This window comes from Corvus kubaryi, unplaced genomic scaffold (genome assembly GCF_017639235.1).
Source record: "Corvus kubaryi isolate FWS band 111438036 unplaced genomic scaffold, C.kubaryi_AGA036_p1.0 123, whole genome shotgun sequence".
In the NCBI taxonomy this organism is placed as follows: Eukaryota; Metazoa; Chordata; class Aves; order Passeriformes; family Corvidae; genus Corvus; species Corvus kubaryi.
In genome coordinates, this window is record NW_024580658.1 from 435,886 (window position 1) to 462,535 (window position 26,650).

At 42.9% G+C, this 26,650-nt stretch overlaps 1 protein-coding gene across 4 annotated transcripts; it reads left to right on the forward strand.

Moving 5' to 3' along the window:
• CDC27 (cell division cycle 27) lies at positions 1-26,650 on the forward strand. 4 transcript variants are annotated; one of them, XM_042052320.1, is made up of 19 exons: positions 1-165; positions 5,428-5,503; positions 8,708-8,855; positions 10,192-10,317; positions 11,252-11,349; positions 11,845-11,999; positions 12,122-12,336; positions 12,815-12,929; positions 14,896-15,029; positions 15,149-15,248; positions 15,482-15,689; positions 16,635-16,804; positions 18,080-18,232; positions 19,496-19,704; positions 20,505-20,622; positions 20,851-20,979; positions 21,700-21,774; positions 22,688-22,868; positions 23,934-26,650. In XM_042052320.1, exons 1-19 carry the CDS (start codon positions 139-141, stop codon positions 24,014-24,016), a joined length of 2,520 nt encoding a protein of 839 aa, XP_041908254.1. In that variant the 5' UTR covers positions 1-138; the 3' UTR covers positions 24,017-26,650. The 4 variants fall into 4 exon arrangements, with proteins under 4 accessions (XP_041908254.1, XP_041908158.1, XP_041908427.1 ...); XM_042052224.1 differs by having other exon boundaries at positions 2-165; positions 16,632-16,804; XM_042052493.1 differs by having other exon boundaries at positions 3-165; positions 14,914-15,029.

The window sequence follows — 26,650 nt, forward strand, 5'->3', positions numbered from 1 at the left end:
GCTCCGGTAACGGTCGGTGCGGGTTCAAATGAGCCGCGGCCGGGCTGGGCCCCGCCGGGACTCGCTCTGAGCCGGGCCGGGACTGGGGCCGCCCCGCTCGGGCTCGGCGACCAGGAGGCGGAGGCAGGGGAGAGCAGGATGACGGTGCTGCAGGAACCCGTCCAGGTACCGACCCCCGGGCGGCTCAGGCCCCAAAGCCCGGCCCGGCCCGGGTTAGGCCGCCCCGCCCGCTCCGGGGCCGGGGCTGCGGGCCGCTCCCGGCGGCCTCTCGGCCGGTGGGCCCGCAGGACCTCCAGCTCCTCCGCCCTCCCTCCCGCCGGAGCCCGCCGGGCTTCCCCTTCCAGCCTCCCGTCCCCATCCCCGCGCCCCCGGGACCGGCCGCGCTCGCCCCTTTGCCCCCCGAGCCCCCGAGGGAGGTGTCGGTCTCCCCGCAGCGCCTCAGCCGATCCGGCTCCCAGGAAGGGGCCCCCCGCAGATCCCCCGGGAGACCTGTTGCTACTTCGCTCACCTTTCTGCGTTCGCTGCCGTGTCGTGTTTAAATGCTCGCAGCGTGCTCGGATCCCTCCGTGTCGTGCGAGTGAAGGACGTTCCTTTTTCCCAAGGAGTTGGTCCCTTCGGGTTGATGGGAGACCTAGGAGAGAAAATAATGTCGATCTCCTTTTTCTCTCGTGTTTTAGTCTCACTGCAGTTACTCTGATGGGCTTCCTGTTCTTGTGCTCAGCCTTCCCATCCAAAAGTCGCGATTCACAGAATTAGGAGCTGCTTTTTCTTTCCACAGTTCTTGTATGCCCATTCTCTAACTATTCACAGTTTTCGTTAATCAGTCATCTTATTCATGTTCCCATTCTTTTAAAAAATATATTTTTAGCTTTTTAACAAGATGTTTTGGGGTTGGTTTTTTTTTTTGGTAATTAGAGGCAAGAGGTTCCTGGCAGCCGTGTCTTGGTGGAACACGATTGTGTTCTGTTGTGAACATAGAATTCTTGCTCTTGGCTCTTTTCTTCCTAAAGAAAAGGTGGAAGGGGAAGAAAGTCTCCTGTGGAAAACCACCCTGCTGACTTGATCCTGTCTGTGGAAGATGGTGACAGTGAGGGCATTCTTGTAAACCAGGGTTTGTGTCCTTGATGGCACTGCTCTGCTCATCCCCTCTGAGAGCAAGGGTCAGCACGGTGCTGGAAATGCTTTTGGCCACCTGGTCCCCCTCCTGCAGAGGCCATCCTGCACCATTGGTGTTATCCGTGGAGCTGGGCTGGTTGTTTTGCACCAGTTGGATATTCCAGGAAAACATGGGATTACAATAGAAAAGGAAGCAAGAATGCACTGCAGTGTGAATGAGTGAAACTGACGGGAAACAATACCAAATGTTTCCGGTGCTGTGCTAACTAGGCTTGACCAAATGGAAATATCTGCTATTCTGAGAGCTCCCTGATAGAAATGTGGGCTCTGGTGGTATTTCAGCAAGGTAAAGACCTCCCTAATGCTGTTCTCCATTCTTAACCTCTTCCTAGCTTGAATGTTTTGATGAGGCTTTGCTATGTTGACTATATCTATTTAGATTGAGTATATCTATTTAGATTGTTCTTTCAAATGACAAATCATTCCTTTAGCAGTAGTTCTGCTGCTGTCAGCTTTGCTGCTGTTCCTTGCTCACAGGAGTGCTGGTAAGTTTAGGAATTATTTGGGACTGGGTAAAGTCCATTGTGTTTCTGAATTCCCGGTTTAGTTGAAGTCCACGGACTTAACTCTGTTTTTATAATTTTCTTAAATGTTTGAGAAAGTTGACACTAGTTCTCATTTTTGTCATTGAAGAGATTTTTCCTGTCTATTTGTTCTCTCCCAGCCTTTCAGATGTCTTCAGGGCTCAGCATTCCAGGAAAAAACTGTCATCCTTACATCCTCACAGCTGTGATGTTACTTATCTGTCACAGCCTGACAGATAAACAACAGAATTTGTGTTTGTATGTAGCCTTATAAATGTTGTACTTTAATTACATGAAATTCATGTCCCAGAAGGCATCTTGGTCACTGGTTAGGTTTTTGCTAACTTTTGAAGTTCTTTTAAGTTGAACAAAGTGCCAGAGTTTACAGCCCTCTGCTGTACTTCCTGATATGGTCGATTTAAAACCCTTCAGCTCCAACATAAAACTCTGTGTCCCATGTGCTGAGAAACAAGCTGGATGCCTTCCAAATACTTCTGAAAAACATCTTGGAAAGAAAATGAGTGCTTTGCTTGGAATTTAGCTGTTCAAGGTGATCATCTGCTGTGACTCACTGGAATGGTGCTTGAACTTGGCTGCAAACTGCAGGACCAACGTGTGCCTGTTCAGTGGGCAGAGTGTGTGTAACTGGGGAATGCAGCACAGCCCATCCCGGAGCTCTCCTCCTCCCTGACCACCCTGAAGACTCTGAAATCATGGTAGAATCTGCTTAGCATGGCAATATAGGCTAAACAGCTTGGAAAACAATTTCCAAGGCAATACAGCTGTCAGAAGAGACCATCTCTTAAGAGCTCTTTGGCTTAGATATGAACTGACACTTGGACAATGCACAGGATTTTCTGGATAGAAGATGGACCTGTCTGAATCTGATTTTATTTTCCTGCTCTCCTCTCTGAGGATGCCTCTCTGCAGGGCTGTGTATGGTAGTTTTGGAATTCCCTGTTCATTTTGCATTTCAAATTAATTATTTTTAATATGAGTGGCTAGGACCTGGATGTTCGTCTGCTTTGCAAGCATGCGTGAATAAAATGTGGAAACGCTTCCAACTTTTCTCCTTCCTGTGATGCAGCCCTGAGAACAGGGCTGAGAACACTACTCTGGTGTGGTTTAGCAATTGTGTACCACTAGTGCTGTGTACATGCGTTGTGCTTCTTCTAGAACAAACTGAATTACTGTGCTGTATTGAGATCAATGTTCCTGTCCTAAAAGGTGGGTAAGAAATCCTCTTTTCTGAGGCACAGTCATAGTTTAGACATCTGTTCTCATGGAAAATTGTTGCTGCATAGGTATGGCTGATGCCCTGCTGCCTTCCTTTCCTCTTCCTGCTCTTTTAGGAGAGACTGTGTGAGGATCCAGGCTCCAGCATCAGTGAGATCAGGGCAGGAGGCACATTTTGGGTTGCAAAGTGATAATTGCTACAGATCAGGGATTCTACCAGCCCATTTCTTGCTTTCCCTCTGCTCCATAACAATTGTTATTTGAGCCAGTGTGTAGTGTAACTCTTAAAAAGTGGCTGTGACATAGCCCCAAATCCCTCGTGTCCCCTCTTGGCCTTTGGCAGGATTCTTCCTGGCAACTTGCTCTTGTTTGAGCAGTCAGATGACCCTGATTTCCCCACTCCCACACCTTTGTTTTGTGAGCTGGCTGAGTTACAGCCCTGCAACGACAGGATTTTTAACCTGAAGGCGCCACAACTTGGCTGGATTCATCTAAATGTCGCTTGTGATTTGGTGAAGAAGAGCTGCTTTTGGGAGCAAGAGAAACAGGAGACCTTGGGCTGCTCTGGCTTGGGGATGGCTTGAAAGATTGTATCCCTGACCTTCTATCTCCCTGTTTGTCCCGCTCTGTCTGCAGGGCGTGGAACCACCTTCAGCCTGGGAGCTTTTCAAGGCAGCGGGGAGGAATCACTTCAGGAGGCTCTGAGGCTCAGTTACTGAAATATGAAATACAACCAGAGAGAAACAATGTATTTGTATTGCAATGATGAAACTAAGAGAATTCACTTTTAAATACTTCCAAATACTTTCACACAAGCTTAAAAGCACCTGTTGATTTCTTAAGTGTATTTTTGGGATCTACTAATAGGAGAAAACAGACTCTCTGTAGAGACTTGTGTATAATATTCCCTGTAGTACTTGGGAGCCCTGGTGTGTACTGTTCATGACGGCTGTGTGGGCTTCTTGTGAAGAGAACTTGCACAGTTTTCACACCCTGTGTTTGTCAAGTTTGTGTTGGAAGAAGTAGCATATGGTACATGTAACTCTGTGATGTTTGGATTTTTTTTTTTTAAGATGAAGTTGGCGCCTGCCTTTCCCACTGGGAATAGCACTGCAGGGCAGTATTGCTTTCCCTGTGCAAGATTTCTTTTCATTTCGGAGTGTATCATAGGTTTTAGAAGCAAATTTTATTTGTCTTTGGTTGCTGATGAGTATTAGAAAAATTCTAGGTCACAGTGCCTTGAATTCATAAGTTCAGATCTCGTTTGGGATCCGTAATAACAAAACTACTGCAAAATGGCTCTTTGCTGCTGATGGAAAAGGGCTTTGGAACTGGAGCAAAGATCCCGGGTGGGGAGGAACTGCTGTCCTGAATCCAACCCTGCCCACCTTGGAGCACAAACCCTGATGAGCATGCACAGCACCCTTGGAGTAGGTGGGGAGGAAAGGCTGAACAGATCTTAAATTATTTTTTGAATCCCAGCCTCTTTTACAGATAACAGATGACTTTTAATGCAATCTGAAAAAGTTGGCTGAGTAGTTTGTGTGAAATCCTCTTACCCCAGCCCTGGACAGCTCTTGTGTGTCAGCTACTGGTGACAGCAGTCCAAGTAAATGATACCTGCCTTGCTGGTGTGCAGGTTGTACACCTCTGTGTGTGTCTGTTCCACTGGAATCGTGCCATCCTTCCAGTCTGCACGAATATTGGCAGTCACAAACTCAAACTTGGTGTTCATGAAAAAGGAAACAGTACCTGTGAGCTGGACTTGGCCAAGTGTGAGTGTGTGAGCAAAATCAGAAATAGGTTGTGTTCATCTATGGCTGTAGAATACCATTTGTCCATTTAATTTGCATTGCACACGTTCTTGGGTGCTACTTCACAGCTGGTGACAGTGGAGAGGTGGCTGAAGACCCAACAAAATGCTGCACAAAGAGCAGTGGATTCTGTTCACCTTGGCCCTCAAGGGAACACTGATGCCTCTTCAGGGAAGATCCTTTATGCTAAGATGTTTAATCAACACAAGTCTCATCTTGACCATCTTGGACACTGAGAAGCTTCTGGGCCTGTTGGGTTTTGGTTTGGCATCTTGGGGAGATGCTTTAGTGGGATACTCTGACCAGTTGGGGTTGGATTTTGTTTTGATCGTTACTGAAGGTGTTGTTGTTTGGTGGTAGTTTGCAGTAATTCCTGCCGAGTTGTGCACCAGGCTAAAACTCGGTGATTTCTGAGGGGTTTGGATGGTTGTGTCTGGTAACTAGTGAGAAACATTCCAAGGTTGATTCCTGACTTCGGTGCAGAGTTTGGTGGGGTTTTTTAAGCCTCCTTACTAATAGTTGAAACAAATACAGCTTGGCCAGCGTGTTTATCCTCGCCTTTCTTTTTATGGCTCTATAAAACCAAGCTGAACTTTGCCTTTTGACAGTAAGAGGTAAGGAGTTTTTTGCATTTTTAAAGCTCCCCACTAAATTAAGATGATTTTCTTGCCTTGCAGGCTGCTATCTGGCAAGCACTGAACCACTACGCGTATCGTGATGCTGTGTTCCTCGCAGAAAGGTTATATGCAGAAGGTGTGTACTTTGCAATTATAAAGTTGATGCTTTTTTTGTTTCAATTTTTAATTTAGGTTTTTTGAGCCTCTGTTCCTGCTTCGTTTTCCTTCTGTTCTGGTAATGAAGTTTAACTTTCTGCTTGGGGAAGGCAGAGGAATGCCTCGCAATTAGGTTGGAAAATCAAATCGTGTAACAGTAGCAATGTTATTTTACAGTAAAATCTCCTTAAAATTAAACTCAGATTTGTGTGTTTAAGTGCAGTGTTTACGGTTTATGGTATCAAATGGGAGAGTGCTGGGGTTTTTTAATAACCCTCAAGCATTGCATGTCTTCCAAGGGCACTTGAGGGTAGATGCAGCACACAAATTCTACAAATTGGCTTGACATTGAAAGCTGTCTTTGCTAATAATGCTGTTCAGATATGTTGATTGGCTCAAAGAGAGTCTTGTGATGGTGAGAGAAAAGCACTGTGAAATTGAGACAGTGAGAATCAGAACATATGGAACAGGTGTCTCCTGCTGAATCCCTGCTAATTGTTGCTTCATTCTAAAGCTGTCAGGTCTGGGGTGTCTTGGATAGTGAGCAGGCAGCAGTAACATAAATCTGTACTTTCTCTGGGTCCTTTGAACACTTTTTTTGGTGTGTTCTAGCACCTTTTATTTCTTTAACCTTTTCTCCATGATCTCAGATAAGCTTTTCGTTCTTCTGTACTTCTTTCTCCTCAAAACTGGTGGTCAGCTTTCCTTCTCTGTTTTGAAAGGTATTGTGCCCTAACCACTAACATAAAAAACACCCCAATCCTTAAGCTAAAATACAAGCATCATACAATTTCTCATGCTAAACAACCTGAACTTACAGTTTGAATTAAACTGTATAAGCTATTTCATGCTCTGTTTTGTAATGAAATATTTTGCCTGCCTTGCCCACAATGCAGTTCTTAACAATGGAAGCACAAACCTAAGTTTTGAAAAATAAAGACTTCTTTTTCCTTGTGTCAGGGTTACAAATGAAATCTGGGGTGTTTGATCTGGTGTTTAAATGAGAATTGTTGTGTAGAATATTATGGAACCTGGTAATCCAGGTGTGCATGAAGGAAATAGTATTTTAGGGATGACAGAGCTCCCCTGAACACAACACACTGTGAGGTGCAGGGAAATGGTAGATTGAAGGTAATTGCCAAGGATTTAGGAGCAAAGCAAATCTACTTTTTGCAGCAGCCAGGAGAAAAATACCTGGCTTGATAGTGACACGTCTTCACAGAATAATTCTCTGCAAGAATACTTCAAACAGCCTTTTTCAGTGACCAGCAGTGCTGAGAGAAAGCAGCATGAATGCTGACACTTGGTGCAAGCAATTAACTGCTAACAAAACATCTGGCTCCTGGTTAAAATAAGTGGTTACATTGCAGAGTGGAAGCTGCAGAACTTGAATACAGTGGCTCCACATTGGCAGGAGTGGTTTCACCCTGAGAAGAACTTCTTTTAAGTCTACCTGCAATTACTGTCCTTGATGGGACATCTGTGGCTTGGTCGTTTCCCAGAACTCTCCAAGTCTGTAGCAGATAAAAATTGATTTAACTTGAATTTTCGGAAAGGTCTTCTGGTGTTTTTAGGATAAGGCTAATGAGGTGTCCTCTGTTTGGATCTTCTGTTTCCATTGTCAATGTTCAGGTGATAACAAAAACTTAAAATAGTCAGTTTTCAGTGAAGCAAAGGATTTGGGCAGATTCCCAAAGAGGTTTTTGTACAGTGCTCATATTGATTTTTCTAAAGAGTTCCCTGTAGGTGGGTGAACAAACATCAAAATTGTTTCTTTTAATGCCGAGTTCCATTTGCAGGATAATGTGTTTTGAAAAGTATAAAGGTAATGTGGGCTTATTAATTGCTTGGAGTTTGAAGTTGCTCGTGTTCATACACAGCTTTTGATTTAAAACATCACTGTGTGAGGGTGATTTGAGTGTAACGTTTGGGGAAGTACAGGGAGTGGGTTAAGCCACCACGGATGAACAAAATCTGTTGAGTTTACAGGAAGGATTAAAGTTACTTCAGGAGTTAACTCTGTCCTTTATGCTGTAATCACAAGTGGGTCTGACCTCAGTCTCAAACCTGGATGCCAAGTCAAGCTCTTTGAGTAGAACATCCTCAGTGTGGTGCATAATTCATCTCTGCAGTGGAAGAAAATGTGCAAGCAAACATCAAATCTAAATAATTCCAGTCTCTGCCCTGATCCCTTTTGTTCTCTGTTTAGATAGAGATGACTTTTCCTGATGCTTGACTACTTCTTCCAGAATTTAGAAACTTGTGAGATCTCAGCTTGGGAAAAGGATTTATGGAATTACAGAATCCCAGAATGGTTTGGGTTGGAAGGGACCTTAAAGCCCATCCTGTTCCACCCCCTGCCGTGGGCAGGGACATCTTCCACTATCCCAGGGTGCTCTGAGCCCCATCCTGGTTTTAGGAGAACTTGTCCCTATCAATAGATCCCAACATAAAGCAACTAAAGCATCTGAATGGTGCTGTCAAGCCACGTTCCCAATGAAATAACGGGAGTAGGCAGCAAAAACGACAGGACTCAATGTTGGTGAAGAGGTGAGTGGTAACTGACCAACTTTAATAGTCATTAAAATCAGAAAATCTTCTCCACTGAGTCACGTGAAGGTAAAGCATCAAATGCTTTAGAACAAGAACAGAAGTAAAATTGCAAATGGAAAAAGACCACTTGAAATTGGGATTAAAACTGGCTGCTTGGGCTGGAATAGACTTTCCTTCTGAAAGTTGTTGTCTTTTGTGTTGTGCCAGTGTTTATGCACTCCTTAAAGTAGTGCAAAGTGTTGGTGGCAGATGTGGTGATACTCTGAGCCAAGTCAGTCTTGGTGTGGCCAACAGGTTGTTAAAGTAGCTCTGGCCTGGCTGCTGTGCTTGGCTTGCTGCTGTTCTAACAACAGCTGGCTGATGACTTATTTAGGTTGGGTAGCCAGAAGGATCAAAGTTCCTTTACAGCTGGAGATGTTACGAGTTGATCTGACTAGCCAAGGAAATGGCATAGGAAGTTTGGTAATCACCAACAGATAAATGCACTTCATTCAGGAACTAATTTCCAATACCAATACCTACTTTCTTCCATCTTGTCCATAGCTGGCTTTTACTCCCTGCCCCCAAATTCTTTGTACTAAAACGATTAACAACTAACTGATGATTTTTTTTCTTACATTTTGTTTTCCAGTACACTCAGAAGAAGCACTGTTTTTACTGGCAACGTGTTACTACCGCTCAGGAAAGGCCTATAAAGCTTACAGGCTCCTAAAGGGACACAGCTGTACCACCCCACAGTGTAAATACCTGCTTGCAAAATGTTGTGTGGACCTCAGCAAGTAAGTAAATCCTTCATGTTTTGTCCAGGGTTACAAATGGATTCATTTTTTTGCTTGGATTTCTCTTTAGAAGCTATCATCTTGTATAAACTAGAAATTCATTGGTCCTTCAGCACAAAAGATTATAAGTTCAATTTATTTTGCTTTCAGATATGGATCTAATGAGCATTATCCCATATTACAGAAACCTCTAAAAGTTGTTGAGTAACTTAGACAGGAATTGTGGAGCTGTGTGGGGAGAAAACAGACCTCTCCAGAGTGTGTGGGGAAAGCTCCTTGGTCTTTGCTGCCCTCTTTAGTAGGGAAGTCCTTTGATGTCCCAGGATGTTTTGACTTGGTCTGGTTCTTCTGGCTCTTAACTGCTGTGGAGCCATTAGGATTCAGCTTTCTTTGCATCTTCCATTGAAAGGGAAATGGTGCTAATGTTCTACTGGAGAGGTCCCAGTGGAATAAATTCAAAGCTGATTGTTCTCTCCCTTGCTTTTACAAAGTCTGGGGTGTGCATATAGCACATCAGCTCCTGAACTGGTGTCAGATTTCTTAAACACATTGTTTAGAATTTGTTAAATTTAACTGTTGCTGCTGCATGAGCTCATTTATACAGCCGTGCCTTATTTTCTTGTGGGCATGGTCTGTGCTGATAGAAGCATCCACCTACAAGCGACATTTCAAGTGGTGGCAAGAAAAGGTGATTTGTTTGTTCAGGTGTTTGGGCTCAGATGCCTGAAAAATGCCTCTCACCCCAGCAGTTGTATAAAGTCATTTTGAAGGCTGACAGCCAGTGGTCCATTTGTGTGAGTGGTGCTGCTCCTGCGGGTGGAGGAGGTGCAAATTGAGCCTTTGTTCTCCTTTTGAGCCCTTCTTGGAAGAAAGGAAGGCATTAAAATCCAAAATCTCTGCCATATCCCAATATTGGGTCTTAACTCAGTGTATGGGGCCTTACAGATTGTATTTCTTCAGAAAACAAAGCCAAATTAAGCACTGTCTTAGCTTAGATAAAGCACCTTCAAAGATCAAGTGTGTGGAAGATTTTCTTGTCCTTCATCCTAGGATTGATCACTTTTGGAAAAGTCATGCTCTATTTTGTACCTTTGCTTTTGGGTTTGTTTTGTTTTTCTTCCCTCCCAGTAGAGCTGTTTGACTTCAGAGTCCTGAACCTCCCTGTTGTAGAGGAATCCATTGGTTACTAAACATTCATTTGCAGGAATTGGTTTGTGGTTTAAAACCTGTGAACACTGACAATGGATTTCTGTTTTTGTTTGCAGCAGGGTGAAAACACTGGACTGCCAGTACTGTGAGCCTTGTAACCCCTTTAAACCTCTTGTTTTTTAAAAAGGCTTGCAGAAGGAGAGCAGATCTTGTCTGGTGGAGTGTTGAATAAACAGAAAAGCCATGATGACATTGTTATGGAGTTTGGTGACTCTGCATGCTTTACACTCTCCTTACTGGGACATGTCTACTGGTAAAGTTGCTTTTTCATTTTGCCCAATAAAGCTGAAGGGTTTTTATTTGACCAAGCCCAGATTTAGTCAAACATATCCTTAGTCATTACAGGAGACATCTATCTCTGGGTTACACAATTTTGGAGCACGATAAGTTCAGGTGGGTAGTTGTGGAATCAGTCTAATTTGGGAATACAAGAATGGTTTAATTTTCTCCCAAAGGCTGAAAACACAAATTCCTCTTTCCCAGGTGGATACGAATGAAATCCAAGAGTCTGTTTTTTTATATACCTTTGCATTTGCTCTGTATTCTTCCCTAAGAAAAAATCTCAGCTTGTTTCTCAGTGTTACCATTTAGATTTTTTTTTTATCTGTTCTATACATGTGTAGCTCTAACCTTCAAATCAAAGTTCTGAGGGTGCCAGGCAGAATAACTTGACAAATTTAAGTGTTTTGACTTTGCCAAGATGCAAGAAAGGTTTCGGTAAATGTGAATGATTTGATTGAATAGGAGTAGTTTGGCTCGTGGATTCTTCTCTACTATAGCTGTTCTCAATTATTTTCAAAATTATTTCTTTGTAGGCAAATACTTAAGTGTTCAGTTTAGTCCCTAATTTATTTGCAAAAATATTATCCATAGATACTTAAGATGGCTGGAAGGCTGGCAATCAGGTTACTGTTGGCAGAAAAGAAACAAGCTGTTGCAAAGAACAGCATCTTCCTAAAAATGAAAATTCTCAAGCTATTCTAGTGCTTATGTAACTTTTTTTGACAACTGTGTCTAAATATGTCAAATAACTTCAAAAGAACTCAGTATTCTTCTGGCTTGAAACATGAGGAATGTTTCTATGCCTCTCAACATGTTTTTGTTTTTCAATTCCTCTTCTGGAGAACTCTCTTGAACAAAAGTGCTGTTCTGAAGTTTCCCTGTGAACTGTTTCATTCTTTTTGCAGCAAGACAGACCGGCTTGCCAAAGGATCAGAATGTTACCAAAAGAGCCTTAGTTTAAATCCTTTCCTTTGGTCCCCTTTTGAATCACTATGTGAAATAGGTGAGTCTGCTGAACTGTTTTACTCAGTAATTCTTTGGAGAGATTTTTGTGAGCAACAATTAATTTAAAATACTTTGCCATTTTTAAAAACTTCTGTCTTGTTTTCTTTCATTTTCATTATTTATACATTTTTGGATTTAACAATACCCTGTGCTTTCCAGCCTACATTTAGTAGACACTTAGAAACTGTTTCTGAGAATAGCTGAAACAAACAATAAATAACAATTATTAAGAATATTGATTGTCCAGGGTTTTGTAGCAGAAGAATGGAAGAACACTTCTGCTTTAGTATAAAGGGCTCAGAGTGACCTAGTCTAGTGGAGGGTGGGAATGAGATGATTTTTAAGGTCCCTTCCAACCCAGCCCAAACGTTCTATGATTCTGTGAAATGTTTTAAAACACTTCTAAAATCCTTTGTCTCCTGTCCTTGTTTCAGACTGAATATTCAGTGTATAGACTCAGGAATAAGTATTAAATCTCCTTCCACTCTTACAGGTGAAAAGCCAGACCCTGACCAAACATTTAAATTAACATCCTTACAGAACTTCAGCAGCTGTCTGCCCAACACTTGCACAACGTTGGTGTCTAATCACAACATATCCCACAGACAGCCTGAGACTGTCCTCATGGAGACACCCCAGGACACAATTGTGAGTTTTGCTGAAATCACTGTTAAAATCACCTGGTAAAATCAGTTAATTTTTTCAGCTTAACTGAAAAATGCTAATTAAACTATACCCTGAGTACCTAACAGCTGCCTTTTATTCTTCAGGAGTTGAACAGAATCAACCTAGAATCGTCCAATTCAAAGTATTCCTCTTTGAATTCGGATTCCTCCATGTCTTACATTGACTCTGCTGTGATTTCCTCGGATTCTGTCCCTCTGGGGTCAGGAACTGCCATATTGTCCAAACAGGCTCAAAATAAACCAAAAACTGGACGGAGTTTACTGGGGGGACCTGCAGCTTTGAGCCCACTAACTCCAAGGTAAGTCCTTGGGATGGCCAAGCTCTGCCCAGGGCTGAGCTGCTGCTAATGGCTGGGATTTGGAACAGGAGGGCTGGTGCTGCACAGCGCACTCACACACGTGTTGGTGGAATTCTGGAAACAGTGCTGCACAAGGGAAACCCAAACAACTTCAGGAACTGCTCTTGGTCCTAGTGTTGATCTCTTCTGGTTTTTAAACAAACAGTTGCTGGTTTGGAGGGGAATTGTAGATTGAGGATATTGCTTATTGCCACGTTCTCACTTGAAAAATCTCTAAAGGAATGCGTTACTCTTCTGGAATAAACTTTATTATGAAAGGCTACTGTAAAGAGCTTTTCTTGAAGAACAACTCTTGATGATCCTGTGGGTCCAGCTCAGAATATTCCATGATCTGGGTCTCTGTTTTAACCCCAGCATCAGAGCAACTCTCCAGGTGTAACACTCAGACACTGACCCTTCCTCTCTGGTTTGTTCTCAGCTTTGGAATTTTGCCACTAGAAACCCCAAGCCCTGGAGATGGGTCCTATTTACAGAATTACACCAACTCTTCCTCTGTAATCGATGTGCCATCCACCGGAGCACCTTCAAAGAAGGTACCTTGCATTCTGGAACACAGCTGCTCTTCTGAGAGCTTGGCATTGCAGTGCACTTTAAAGAAGAATCCATAATACAGCGAAAAAGACATGTGAGCTGAGTTTTCCCACCCAAATGCCCAGGCTGGTGTTGCTGGAGTAACCTAGGGAAGGTCTCTGTGTTCTGTCCACCTCCCATCACAGAGGGTACAAACACTGATGCTTCCAAACAACAGCAGATGCAAACTTCTCAGTTTGCTGGGCAGAGTGGGGAGACTTGGAGTTTTCACTTTGCTTGTTTAATGTATTTTCTGAAGCCTCAAGTGAGCTGAAGCTACTGCTCTCCTGCAAGTAGTTCTTGAATTGTAGTTTACAGGCCAGAGTAATAAAAATCCTGCTGCTGGTCTGTAAAGGACTGAGAGAATGGTGCTGTTTCACTCAGCAGAGTCTTGGGTAGGGGAAACTAAAAATTGTCTGTTTTACTCAGGAAGAAACTGCCATAGTTGCCATAGTGATAAATGAGAGGTGGAATGTTGGTGACAGTTGAAGAACTATTTGTTCCTTTCTAAAAACAAAAAACCTGAGGATTTTTCCCTGTATTTTTAGTAAATCTGTAAGTTGCATGAGGGGTGTTAGTGTTTTACAGGGGGCAGTATTTTGAAGTGAAAACTCGATGCAAGTAATAGTGTTGAATCCCTCAAACAGTAGAACTTTAATTGCCCCGTTTGCTCTGGACAAATCTTGGTACTCACCTTGCTGTGCCATTCTGAAAGGGAAATTTGGGAACTGTGCTAAAACGGTCTGTTAGGGATGTGCTTTGTGTGGCTGATCCAGTTCCCATCCTGTACCTGCTCAGGACCAAGGAATTTTCCATGGTACATTTGAAAGCAATGGCTTGTGGTGGACTGTGCACATGTAGGAAGGTAAATTTCCATGAGTCTGAAAATGGAAATAAAGTTAGTAAAGTGCAGCTCTTCTGAGAGCTGAAAAGCTTTGGGGAATCAAGTCGGATTTGCTTCCGTTTTGTTGCTTTGCTGAGTGTGACACAACTGAGGTCTGAATTTCACTACTCCACACTTAGGCACTGCACAGACAGAGCTGTGCCACTACCAAAACACAAGTATTTAATACCTTTGAATACAAACAGCTTAAATTCTGGTTCATGCTTTGTCCGGTGCAAATAATGACTGTGCCAGTTCCACTTTGCTCTTCCAGTTCTGTGTCAGACAAGGTTTGGTGGAGCTGTGGCTGAACAGAGGCAGTTTCCTAGGAAACACTTACATAAGTGAATGAAGCATTAGGATGGATCCAAAGGCTTCCTTTCTGAGTGGGCAAGTGTCCTTGCTGGCCACCTAAACCATCCTCTGGTAACAGAATCTGGGAAAGGAAGGGAAGGACAGAGCTTTAGAGGTTGGATAATGCATAAACTGGCATTGCTTGTGCTGGTGTTGATCCCACTTGTCCCTTCCAAACAGCCATCACGGAATTCCATGTTGGTGTCCTTGGAGTGGGCAGAAAGATAATTTTAAGGTTTTTTTTAAAAAAGTAGGAAGAGGAGGATCTGTTCTGAAAACAGGCTGTGCAGTTTGTGAATGGCTTCTGAATGGGATTGTAATAGGATAATTCAAAAATATTTTTCTTTCTTCTTTTTTTGCGTGTGGTTTGTTTTCAACTTTATGCAGGAAAAAGCCTTTAAATATGACGTCTTTTAATTCCCTTTTGTTCTTGCACAAGCACTTTATCATATAGTTTCTTGCCACTAGATGGAGATTCTATATCTTCAAATAATGTGCATAAGCTTTGTGGACCTGGTGTTGTTAACAGGTAGAATGAGAAACACTTCTGATGGGTTTCCCCTTGGGATGGGGGAACCCTCCCCTTAATTAAAATAATTGTTTGTCCTTGTGCAGTGTTTGGTGGGTGGAATGGGTTGGGTGTGGTGCAGCAGAGATGGAGACTCCTGAGTGACATAATAACAAACCTGTAGAAACTCTGTGTTGTGCAGACTGTCAGCAGGATCAGCCAGGCTGGAACAAAATCCGTCTTCTCGCAGAGTGGGAATAGCCGGGAAGTCACTCCAATTCTTGTTGCACAGACACAGAGCTCTGGTCCACAGACAAGGTAAAAAAACCATAGTGTTGGAGCATTTTTGTTTAAAACAAAGCTAAAAACTGTTACTAGTAGAAGTGGAGCAAAGAAGTTTACTTTTCCGTGTGTAACTTTTAAATTTTTGTTTTCAGTACAACACCTCAGGTATTGAGCCCAACCATTGCTGCTCCACCCAACGCGCTGCCTCGACGAAGCTCTCGCCTGTTTACCAGTGATAGTTCTACAACCAAGGTACCAAACCTCCCAGTGCTGGAAATTTGTTCCTTTGTTACCCGTGCCACTGTACCAACTGTTAATTTCCACATATTCGTAGCAGTTTTAGCAGCCTAAGAACAGATTCTGTGGTGAGCAGGGCATGGCTGGGCATGCTTGTTACACATAATTTTACACAATTCGCTCTCAAGTTCAGATTTCTGAATTTAAAAAATTCTTTTATATGTAACTCTTACTTTTCTTATTTGCAGGAAAATAGCAAAAAATTAAAAATGAAGTTTCCACCTAAGATTCCAAACAGAAAAACAAAAAGTAAAACAAATAAGGGAGGAATAACACAACCAAACTTAAATGATAGTTTGGAAATTACCAAACTGGACTCTTCCATCATTTCAGAAGGGAAAATTTCCACTGTTGCACCACAAATCCAAGCTTTCACGCTACAGAAAGCAGCAGCAGGTCTGTTTGAGCACTACTGGACTGTAGTAGAGTAAAATCTGCTATATCTGGGTTTTAGTGTTGCTTCAGTATTTGCTTCTTCCCCATTTCATTTTAGCCTGCAGTTCTCACCTTTGTATAGTGATAAAAACTGATTTAGTTCAATTCAATCTTCTTGTTAACTTAGAAACATGTGAAGAAATATTGAAAGTGGTAATTACCAGCAGATACATCTTGCAAGTTCTGGTCCGTATTAATGATTAAAATATTTTCAAAGTATTGATACATAAAGTATTATAAATTATTATGCAATGTATTAATTATGATAATAGAATAATTAATATTATGCCTATAAGTGTTATGTTGTTATAAATTATAACTTTAAAATAATATAAATTACTTTAAAGTATATAAGGTGAGATATTACCCTTGGGAACTGATTCAAAGGAGTTACTCGTAACCCAGCATCTTCCCTCAACATGGGCTTTATGTAGTCTGTTCTCCCTTGATATTTCCCACTTGTTTAAAAACAAGTCTTTATTCAGATTGTCAGAAAATCCTAAGCAAAATGCTGAATTCCTCTCTTTTGGCTCAGTAATGTTTCCAGGCAGTAAGAGGATGTATCCATGGCTACCAGGCTTGTGGAAACTGCTCAGATCTAGAGAAGTGTTTGAATAGCTGCTGGAAGTGCAGAACTCCACTCGCCCTGAGCCCCAGAGTTTAAAGACTCATTATTTTCTGGCTTCCCTTACAGAGTCTGATATTCAGAATATCATGTTCATGTTAATTAAGAGTGTATAAACCTTGTTTGGAAACTCCTGAAAGGTTTTCATAGGCAAGTTCAGGGGCAGTGCACAAGGGAGAGCATTTGGGATTAGCACTTCCAAGTAAATAAGTCTCAGCTGTCTTCTTTTCTTTTTTTTTTTTTCCCTCCCACTTTTATTTATTGTGTTTTTCTCCTAGAAGGTTTGATGAGCCTTCTCCGGGACATGGGGAAAGGTTATTTAGCCTTGTGCTCATACAACTGCAAAGAAGCCATCAATATTTTGAGCCATTTGCCATCCCATCACTACAACACAGGCTGGGTGCTGTGCCAAATTGGGAGAGCTTACTTTGAGCTGGCAGAGTACATGCAGGTAGGAACTGGGGCTGGGCCTTCCTCTTCTCACTTTCCTTTGGCAGTTTTACACAAAACCTGCAGATTTCCTGTAAAATCTGTGGGAAGTTTGCAGTTGTGGTAAATGGATAAATATAAAAGTTACACTGGAATGGATTTAGATCTTGAATCTGCTTCCTTAGAGCTTTATCACTGCGCTTTCCTAAAAACTTTTTTTAATGTTATTTGTATCCATCTGTTGGGGTCTCTTCCTTGTCTGTCCTGTCTCTGCCTCCAGCTGTGCTGATGGAATTGTTTGCACTGCACTGTTTTAGATTAGATCACTGAACAATTTGAGCTCTAAACCAAAAAACTTCTCTCCATTCTAGTTAATTCTGATCACATCAGTGACCCAGTTTCCCTTCCAGCCTCACAAATGAAGCGTTGGCACAGCTGAGGTGATGCCAAACTGCTCCAGAATCAGAAGTGAGCAGTTAAGGGTAATCCCACAGTTCACCTCTCCTTGGCACTGTTGTCCTGACAGTTGATGTGCCCATTTGCTAAGTTTTTAAAACGCTCCTTGGCAGAACATGTGCAGGAGACAAAGGAGAGGGGGGTCTTGAGCTGTGCGCAGTCTGGTCAGGGATGGAATGCATTGGCTGCTTTTATAGATAACTTATGAAAGGTGAGGGTATGGATTTTAACCACAGAATTCCCAGGCGGTTTGGATTGAAAGAGACCTCAAAGCCCATCCATTCCCACCCCTGCCACAGGCAGGGACACCTCCCACTGTCCCAGGCTGCTCCAAGCCCCAGTGTCCAGCCTGGACTTGGACCCTTCCAGGGATCCAGGGGCAGCCACAGCTTCTCTGGGCACCCTGTGCCAGGGCCTGCCCACCCTCACAGGGAGGAATTCCTTCCTAGTATCCCATCTATCCCTGCCCTCTGGCAGTGTGAAACCATTGCCCCTTATCCTGTCACTGTTGGGATGGTTAACAGTGATAACTGGCCCATAAAAGTCTGTTACACTCCTCCCGATTTTGTGGATAACGTTTTTGCCTTGCTGGAGCACAGACAGAAACAGGAATGCAGCTGAGTCAGCAGGAGGGAGAGCTGGCTGCATTCCTGCTGGCATAAGTATCCTGGGATACAGTCACTTCCTTCCCTTGAAAGGAAAGTTCCAGGACTTGCAGCTCTCTGTAGAACACTTAAAAAGCAAAGAGGATGCTCAGGATGGACATGAGGCCTTGGACCTTGACCTCTGTGCTCTGCCTCGGTGGGCAGAATTTTATTTTAAGTTTCATTTCTGTTCTCAGGCTGAGAGAATTTTTTCAGAAGTGAGAAGGATTGAAAACTACAGAGTAGAAGGCATGGAGATCTATTCAACCACACTCTGGCATCTGCAGAAAGATGTTGCCCTTTCAGTTCTTTCCAAGGATTTGACAGACATGGATAAAAACTCACCGGAGGTATAAAATGCTGTGGGCTTGAGTGAGAAGAGGGAAACTACGTGGTAAAATCAGTGATTCAGAACAGAGCTTTGAGCTCTAATCTGGTGTACTCTCCAGTAGGAATACGCCTGAACATGGCAAAACTGGAGAGGAGGTGGCAGGGTTGTCTGATCAACTGCTGATGCCTGAAATGGCTTCTTCAAATTTGAATATTAGCTTATGTGGAACAGGTTGAAACCTTTTATCTGATCATGGTTATTTAAATTTGCCTTGGCACCATTCAACCAGGAAGATCATGGGTTAGTCAGTCACTCCTGCTGCTGCCAGTGTGCAGAGATAAGGAATATCTTTTTCCTGTACCACTGTTTAGTTGCTGTAGCTAATTCACTGCCACTTAAAATATTTGTTGTAGAATTTATTTGCAGACATGATGTTTATACCAAAGTCCATTAAACTGCAGGGTGTGTGGTAATGTAAAGTCACAATGTGCCAAAAACCAAGAATCTTTCAATGAGTGCCACAGTAAAAATAACAGATGTGAGTTTATAGACGTGCTCTTAAGAATTGAGAAAACTCTAGAGGATATTGGAAATCTTTTTGGTGGAGGAGGAAATCCAATTCATGTTGTCCTGTTAGTTTGTCTAAGAGTGGAAAACTCAAACCCAGTGAAGCAGTTGGTGGTTGTAGTAAGATTAGTCAGGATAGAGGGAAATGCAGATTCTAATCCAAGGAATGGAAAACAGTTCTGTGCTTTGGCAGTGATGCTAAAAATTTGGAGAAGTGAGGGATGCCAGGCTGTGGTATTTGCAGTCTCGATGGGCCCTGCGCAGCAGGGAAAGAGGAGGTTGTTGCTAAAATTCTTCCTCTGCAGATTTCCAGATTTGTCAATTGGAGGGAGCTGAAGAAATAAAGTACCATCTCTCCTTTTGTTAGTCTTAAATATCAAAAATGTTTTATTTCTGGCCTTTTCAACAGCTTCAAAAGCTTTAGTCCTTAGTCATCAAAGGTTCTAATTGGTACAGACTTGTTGGGTGTCCATGGATTCTCCATTTCTGCATTTCAGTGTGTATATTTATTTATTTATTTTAGAAGGTGTGTTTAGCCCTGCTTGCCTCACAGGAATGAACCTGAACTAACTGTTGATTTATTCCTGTTTTTACTTTTAAATCTAGGAATAAGTTATTTATAATTATTTAAAGCAGTGTAGATAAACGTGTTCAGCTCAGCTTAGTCACTCAGGGTTGTAAAAAGGGTTCTGTTCTTGCCCTGCTGTTGCTCCAGGCCTGGTGTGCTGCAGGAAACTGCTTCAGCTTGCAAAGGGAGCACGACATTGCCATCAAGTTCTTCCAGAGGGCCATCCAGGTGGATCCAAACTATGCCTATGCTTACACCCTGCTGGGCCACGAGTTTGTGCTGACAGAAGAACTGGACAAAGCATTGGCCTGTTTTAGAAATGCCATCAGGGTCAACCCCCGGCACTACAACGCCTGGTAAGTTTGGCTGTATCCCCGCTGCTGCAGTAGTGCAGAATTCCTTCCCGAGGAGCATCTTCTGGATGCTGCCACTGCTGTAATTTCATGGAGTCACAGACTGGTTTGGGTTGGAAGGGACCTTAAAGTCCATCCAGTGCCACCCCCTGCCATGAGCAGGGACACCTCCCACTGTCCCAGGGTGCTCCAAGCCCCGTCCAACCTGGCCTGGGACAGTGCCAGGGATGGGGCAGCCACAATCTACCTACCACTCTTCCCTCCTGGAAGAGAGCAAAGCCTTTCCTTCAGAAGATGGGGGGGCTACTTTAACAAGGAAGGCAAAAAATTGGATTTTTTTTTTTGTTTTGTTTTCACAGATTGCCTAGGCTGTATTACCCCAGCTATTTTGCTCTGCTGGGCAGCATTCTTCATGCATTATGTTTTCTCACTTGCAGTTGGAGAGATGAGATCTCAGCCCCTTCGTACCTTAGGACACACTTAGTTTCTTACAGTTTTTTAATATATAAAGCAGTAAAAGTTAGATCTGTGAGTGTGATCCCTTAGTGTTAATAACTTTTGTGTGCTTTTTATTTAGTAGCTATTTAGCCAGTCTCCCTGTGTATCACACATCAGTTCTTCAGCTACCCAATGGATAAAAAAAGAAAGAAAACTTTATACAGCTTTTTCCCCCCAAGAAATCCCTTCCCCCCCTAGATGGGGTTGGCAAGGCTCCAAACCATTCCTTCCATGTCACATTCACTGACAGAAACTAATTTGATTAAAATCCATTGCTACTTACCAGAATTGTTTCTCTGCTGCAGGTATGGGTTGGGAATGATTTATTACAAACAGGAGAAATTCAGTCTGGCAGAAATGCATTTCCAGAAAGCACTTGATATCAACCCTCAGAGCTCAGTCTTACTGTGTCACATTGGAGTAGTAAGTACATGGCACTTAACTTGGGTGGGGAGAAGGGTTTGGGGTGGAGACACGGTGAGGAGGATTTTTCTTCCTGTGGGAAAGCTTGTTCAGACTTGGTCTAGAATCGAGCAAATATTTTTCTAAAGGAGCAGATTGCAAGTAAGCATGGTCGAAAGGGTTTGTCCTTGCCTGGCAGATGAGCTGCTATTTTTCCCCTTTTGGAATTGTTCTCTCTTTGTGTGTCAGGTCCAACATGCACTGAAAAAATCTGAGAAGGCTTTGGACACTTTGAACAAAGCGATCAACATCGACCCCAAGAACCCACTATGCAAATTCCATAGAGCCTCGGTGTTATTTGCAAATGAGAAGTACAAGGTCAGTCTGGGTGCTCGTGGCAACCTTGAAATTCCTGCAGCTGGGAATGGGGATGCCTTGGAAGCTGAATGTGTACAGGTCACCCTGGGGAGCACCAGGCCTTGCAGGAAGAGCCTGGGACATGGGAAGCATTTGCTTTGGCAAGTGCCACCCTCACCAGGGAACTGTGTTAAATGTTTTGATGGTAATAAAATCTGGGGCCAACAGGTGTTGGTTTTTAATTGTTATTTTAGTCTGACCCACTATCATGAGTTCATACTAAATTACTAAAAAACCTCAGCAAACTGCCCCATATCCAATTACAGCAATAGGAACCAGCTGTTTCCAAGGTCGTGTTGTGGAGTGAAAAGGCAGAAGTGAAGCAGTTTTGGGCTGATCCCTTGCTGACCTGAACCCTGTTTAGAATAAGAGATCTTCCCACAGTGTTTATCCAGCAGCTTTTCCTCTGGCCAGTGTTTTTTGGCTCCAGAAGACAAGCCAGGTCTATGTTGAAACTTGCCTCAGAAACATGTGCACATTGAAAGGGAAAACTTTACTTCAAACTTTATTTCTAACTGCAGACCAAATATTTTTCAGTTGAATTTCTTAATGATGCCAGGTGACTGTCACAGCAGAATGAATAGCTCCAGCATCAACAACTAGTTTAAGTGTAAAGTAGAAGTTTCACAAAAAGTTTTTGGTTTCAAATGCCTAATATAAACACCCTTTCCAACCTTTCAGTCGGCTTTACAAGAACTTGAAGAACTGAAACAGATTGTTCCCAAAGAGTCTCTTGTTTACTTTTTAATAGGAAAGGTAGGTAAAACTTCATTGTGATTGTAAGTTCTTTGGTTTCATTTGCTGCTTAATGAGAAAATTTGATGCCTGTCACTAAGCTGCTTCCACTTGGAGCAGTATTCTAAAAATTCCCAAGCTTTAAATAAGGCTTAGTGCTCACAGCTTTATGATGTGCCAGCTTTTAAACGCAAAGGACAGTTAAAGAGAGCTGGAGGTGCTAGTCCATCCCTCAGTCAGCAGGGCTGGTTATTTGCACACATAACTATTAAAATACTGAATCACATTCTCCTGCATTGTGTCAGAAATACTGAATAAGAAGCAACTGCGTTCCAACCTTTCCTGTGTGAAATGCCAGGGAGAAGGGATCTGGTGACAGAAATCCTCCTTCCCACCACCTCCTCTGCTGATAAGCTTTAAATAACTTCTGCAACTTTCTGCTGGGGGGTGTCTGGTCACTTGGAAGCACCAAGACAAACTTCCCTCTAACGCAATGCTGGAGAACTCTCTCTCAGCAAGATTTCTTTATTTTGTTTAAACTGGAGAGGGGTAAAAAGATTTGTGCTGAAATTCACTGGTATTTTTCCAGGAGTAGCTGGACCTCTAAATTGACATGAGAGTGGCCATGTCTTGATAAACTGAAGTATTTTCACTGTTTAAATGCTCAACACAGATAAATAACTTCCTTGTCTGCCCTTAATGATAAAGAATGTCTTAGCTGCTAGTTTAAATTGTTTTATTTTTAAATAGAAACACATTAGTCTTTCTACACATATTTGTTATTTCCCTTGGGGCTCACACAGTAAATTTTTCATATCCACCCTCTGTTGTTTTCCATAAAACATCACTGAACTGCGGCTTGGAACATTTGTTGCCCAAACCTTCAAGGAGCAGCTTTGTGTAAATGTAGCCTTTTCTGCTTTTTTATTTTTAGGTTTATAAAAAACTGGGTCAGACACATCTGGCCCTAATGAATTTCTCCTGGGCAATGGACCTGGATCCCAAAGGAGCCAACAACCAGATCAAGGAGGCCATTGACAAGCGTTACCTCCCCGACGACGAGGAGCCCATCACCCGCGAGGAGCAGATCAGTGAATGTTACCCCTATGAGTCAGGTCTGTGCTCCCAGCCCTGGGGCAGGTCAGGGGCTTCTGCCACTTGGGTGTGGGAAGAATGCCAGGTTTAATAAGTGAAACATTCTGCTCAGCAAGTAAGAACTCTGGAGGCTCTTCATTCAGCAGAATTCATTCATTTTCCCTACAGAAAGCAGGGCGTGAAGGGTTGTGAAATTTCTTTAGATGTAGTAGGACAGAGATCATGGTAACTCTGAATTTACACATATCAGGGGTGGCTGTAAGAGTATCCCAGGAGAGCAAGACATTCCCAGGGCTGCAAGCATTCTGTCATAAAGCATCAAATAATTTCAGAGTAAATGAATGGCAACTGACGTTGTCTGTAGAGGCTTTTTCAGAAGTTAAACTGGATGTTGGATAAAAATACTTGGTGTGCTAAACGTAAAAGGTGGCAAAGAAGAAAATATAGCAGGATTTGGATTCTTATTAATAGACAAATGCTGTGTCCTGAAATTCTCAACTGAAAAAGTAGGGAAAGGTGGCAGCTGTATATCACATTGGTTTTTATTGGTCCTGTGTGCTTTTTAATATGGGAACTTTACCCTGCACTGTACTTCTGGAAATATCCAGAGTTTTTCTCTCCCTGCTGTTGGAATTGGGGTAATTTTGAGCCCTGGCTCTCTGAGCTGAGCCTGTTCTGACCAGGAGATGGAGACAGAGACTGGAACTACTGAGCAACACCTGAGCAGTACAGGAAGAAAACCCCAAAGCCCAACCAAACAAGAAAAAAAAATTTAAACAGGAAAAAACCAAAAGCTTAATCTGTCCAATAAGCATAAACAAAATAAGTGTTGGGCTGTGTGTCACAGTTCAGCTTCCCTGGCTGTGCAGAGAAAGTGTGGAAGAGTTCCACAGCCTCAGCTGAATGACCCTCAGTGTACATGGAACAAACTCAAGCAATTCAAGGTAATTTGGGGGGAAAATGGAATTTTTTTTTTTTAATACTTTGGCTGCCCTGCCTTTGATGGGCCGGGCTGGGTCGTGGGGGAAGCTTTGCAGTGGGACAGCTCTGTGGTCTCTGACCCCGAGGTCTCTTTCCCTCCGCAGTGGGCACGGACGAGTCCCAGGAGAGCAGCATGACGGACGCGGATGACACGCAGCTCCATGCCGTGGAAAGTGATGAATTTTAACCTCCAAGAGCCAGTGTCTGAGCTTAAGTGTGTGTGACTGGTACTGTCGTGTTCTCCCCTTCCTTGGCATCCTGGGTTCCACATCTCTGAGCCAGCACTGTTGTTGTTCTCCACTGACACCACGAGTGCACCTCAGACCTGAACTGTACCAGAGTTCATGGCAGTGCAATATCCAGCTGCTGCTGAGTCTGACTAGTTGGCTCTTACACACTTATGGAAATGACTGAGGAGAAAATGCTGGTTTTGGACTCCCCCCTTGCTGGAAAAAAATATCATGGAAGACAGACTTGGTTTGCTGTATGGAAGCCAGTAGATGTGGGGATAGTACTAATGACGAGGTGTCTTGTTCTTTTTCCAGAAATGTGTCTTAGTTTGGGTCTTCCTTGGTAAGCAGAGTGCTGAACCTCATTTCCCAGTTCTCCAAGGACAGTGTTGACAAACAGGCTGTTCAAGACTTTTGCATATTGTAGTGTAACTTAAATGCCAGGGAGTGTCAATGACCTTAAAGCTCCAGTGTCTCCAGTGAGCAACCAGGACTGGGTGCGTGTCAGGCCACGTGAAACACCCCTGTCCCTGCCTAGAGTGCAGCTGCAGGAGAATCACATTGCAGGATCAGAGCTTTCATCAAACGCTTTCATGTTCTAACCATGAATTAATTTATTCACCTGGTTTTGGAAAGGTCAGTGTTTACTTTGTATTTCAGTCAGCACCACCTTGCTTCATTTTTCATGCACCCCTTGACTTGTTCTTCCCCTTTGAAGAATAAAAATTAATAAAGGGCAAAATCAAGAGAGAAATATAGATACAAGTGTAATGTGAAACATCAAACCCTTAATCCTGTGAGAGTGGGAAGACTGGAAGCCTTAATACAATCAGAACCTTGGTCAAATGCATCAAATAATTGTCTCAGATCAGTATCTCCTTAGGTCTGTGATCACTTTGAAAACTATATTGTAAAGTGTGGTCCAAGCAGGATGCAAAAATGTGCAATTATCTGTCTTTTTCCTTATTTTTTTAAGCTGTTCTTTCAGTTTCCCATTCTAGGAACATTTTCCTCCAGGGTCTGTTTCTGAGAGGAGAAAGCTGTGCCACATTAGTGAGTCCAAACTGCTCTCTGTAGCATTCTGCAGCAGCAATTGGTGCCCTTTGTGCAGTGATGATAAAGCAAGTGTATGATACAAGCAGTTTTAAAGCGCAATTTATGCCTAATAAATTGGGAATGATACAAATTTCATAGCAATGTATTTGTTGTGGTCAGTCTTAATGTTTTGGTTTTTTTTTTTCTTTTTTTTTTAATCTATTGGTTTTTAGGGGTCTCTTAGTTTCCTTTACACTTCAATTTCTTTTGAATTCTGTCCTTGTCCACTTGGCACCTCCCCTGTCCCGGCTTCTCTCTGGTCAAGAGCCACAGGGACACCTTTATCCTTTGAAAAATCATCCCCGAGTTCTGAGTGAAAATAGAATTCTGTGGCTCGGTGGGTTTTTTTGAAGTAGGAGGATGGGCAGTGAAGAATAGGCTTCAATTCCCCTCATAGGGTAAAAAAACCCCTCTAAAATCTGAGGAATTAAAAGGGATGAAATTTTTGCCTCTGCTACGCACTTGTGATCAGCTGGGTCTGGAAGGTGATGGATTGACTGGGAGATCATGGCACGTTTGGGCTGGATTGGGGGATCTCACACGGATTCCTGTGGCTGAGGTGTTCTGGGGTGATTCCCCTTTCCTGGAGAGTCTTTCCTGGGACTGATCTGCACCTCGGGCAGAGCTCCCAGGCCCTGCTCCTGAGGTTGCTGTGTCTCTCCTGGTGTGGTTTTCCCATCTAGCTCCAGCTTGTGGCAGCTTCCCAGCACATCCCTCGCATGGAGGAGTCTCTGAGCAGCACCTCCTGGTAAGGTCTGCAGGCAGCACTTGTGGAATGCCACTAATTGCCATGTTAATTGGCTTCCTTTTGGTTCCCAGCATATTTTCTAAACAAAAGCAGGAGGAAGCAGGTGCTACTTATTTTTCCATAACAAATGTTGTTCATGTGGGGACCACAGATCCAGGAATTGAAGGGGCTTTTTTCCTTTTCCTTTGTTCCCTGAAAACCACAGTAAAACTCTCAGCCCCTGGGAAAAAGCTCTTAACTCAGCTGGGCTGTTCAAAGGATGTTTGTGCTATTTGGGAGACTTAATACATAAAAGCATTCCTGGCTTTATATGTTCATCCTACCTTAAAGGTGTTTTCTTTTTTTCCCAAGAATCCAGGGTCACATTTAGCCCATGCTGCTATTTTACGTTCTAAGGAGAAACACAAAATTAGTATTGGAGGACTAAAATTTGGCTCTTTGAGGAAGGACAGAGAGGAGGAGGCCAAGCATGGAGGCACTGGCAGGCAGGTGAGAGCAAGCGTTCACTGAGGAGAATTAGGGAACTGTCATTTTGTTACAACAAAACTATGGAAGAATGCAAAGTGTGGGTGTGGTGTTACTATTTGCATTGAAACAATGTAATTTGTCTTTTTTTCCTTTTCTTGATTTTTTTTTTTTTTTAATTTCAAAAATTGTACAGTCCTAGGGGAAAAAAAGTCTTTTCTGTTAATATATTTGCAATTCATGAAAGGATGTGGAAAATCCAAATAAATTACTTTTAAAAGCA

Coding starts and splice junctions, on each gene's coding strand:
- CDC27 (XM_042052224.1), top strand. CDS start 139: ATGACGGTGCTGCAGGAACCCGTCCAG. Junction 166..5,427: donor TGCTGCAGGAACCCGTCCAG/GTACCGACCCCC, acceptor CTTGCCTTGCAG/GCTGCTATCTGGCAAGCACT. Junction 19,705..20,504: donor CCCCGGCACTACAACGCCTG/GTAAGTTTGGCT, acceptor TCTCTGCTGCAG/GTATGGGTTGGGAATGATTT.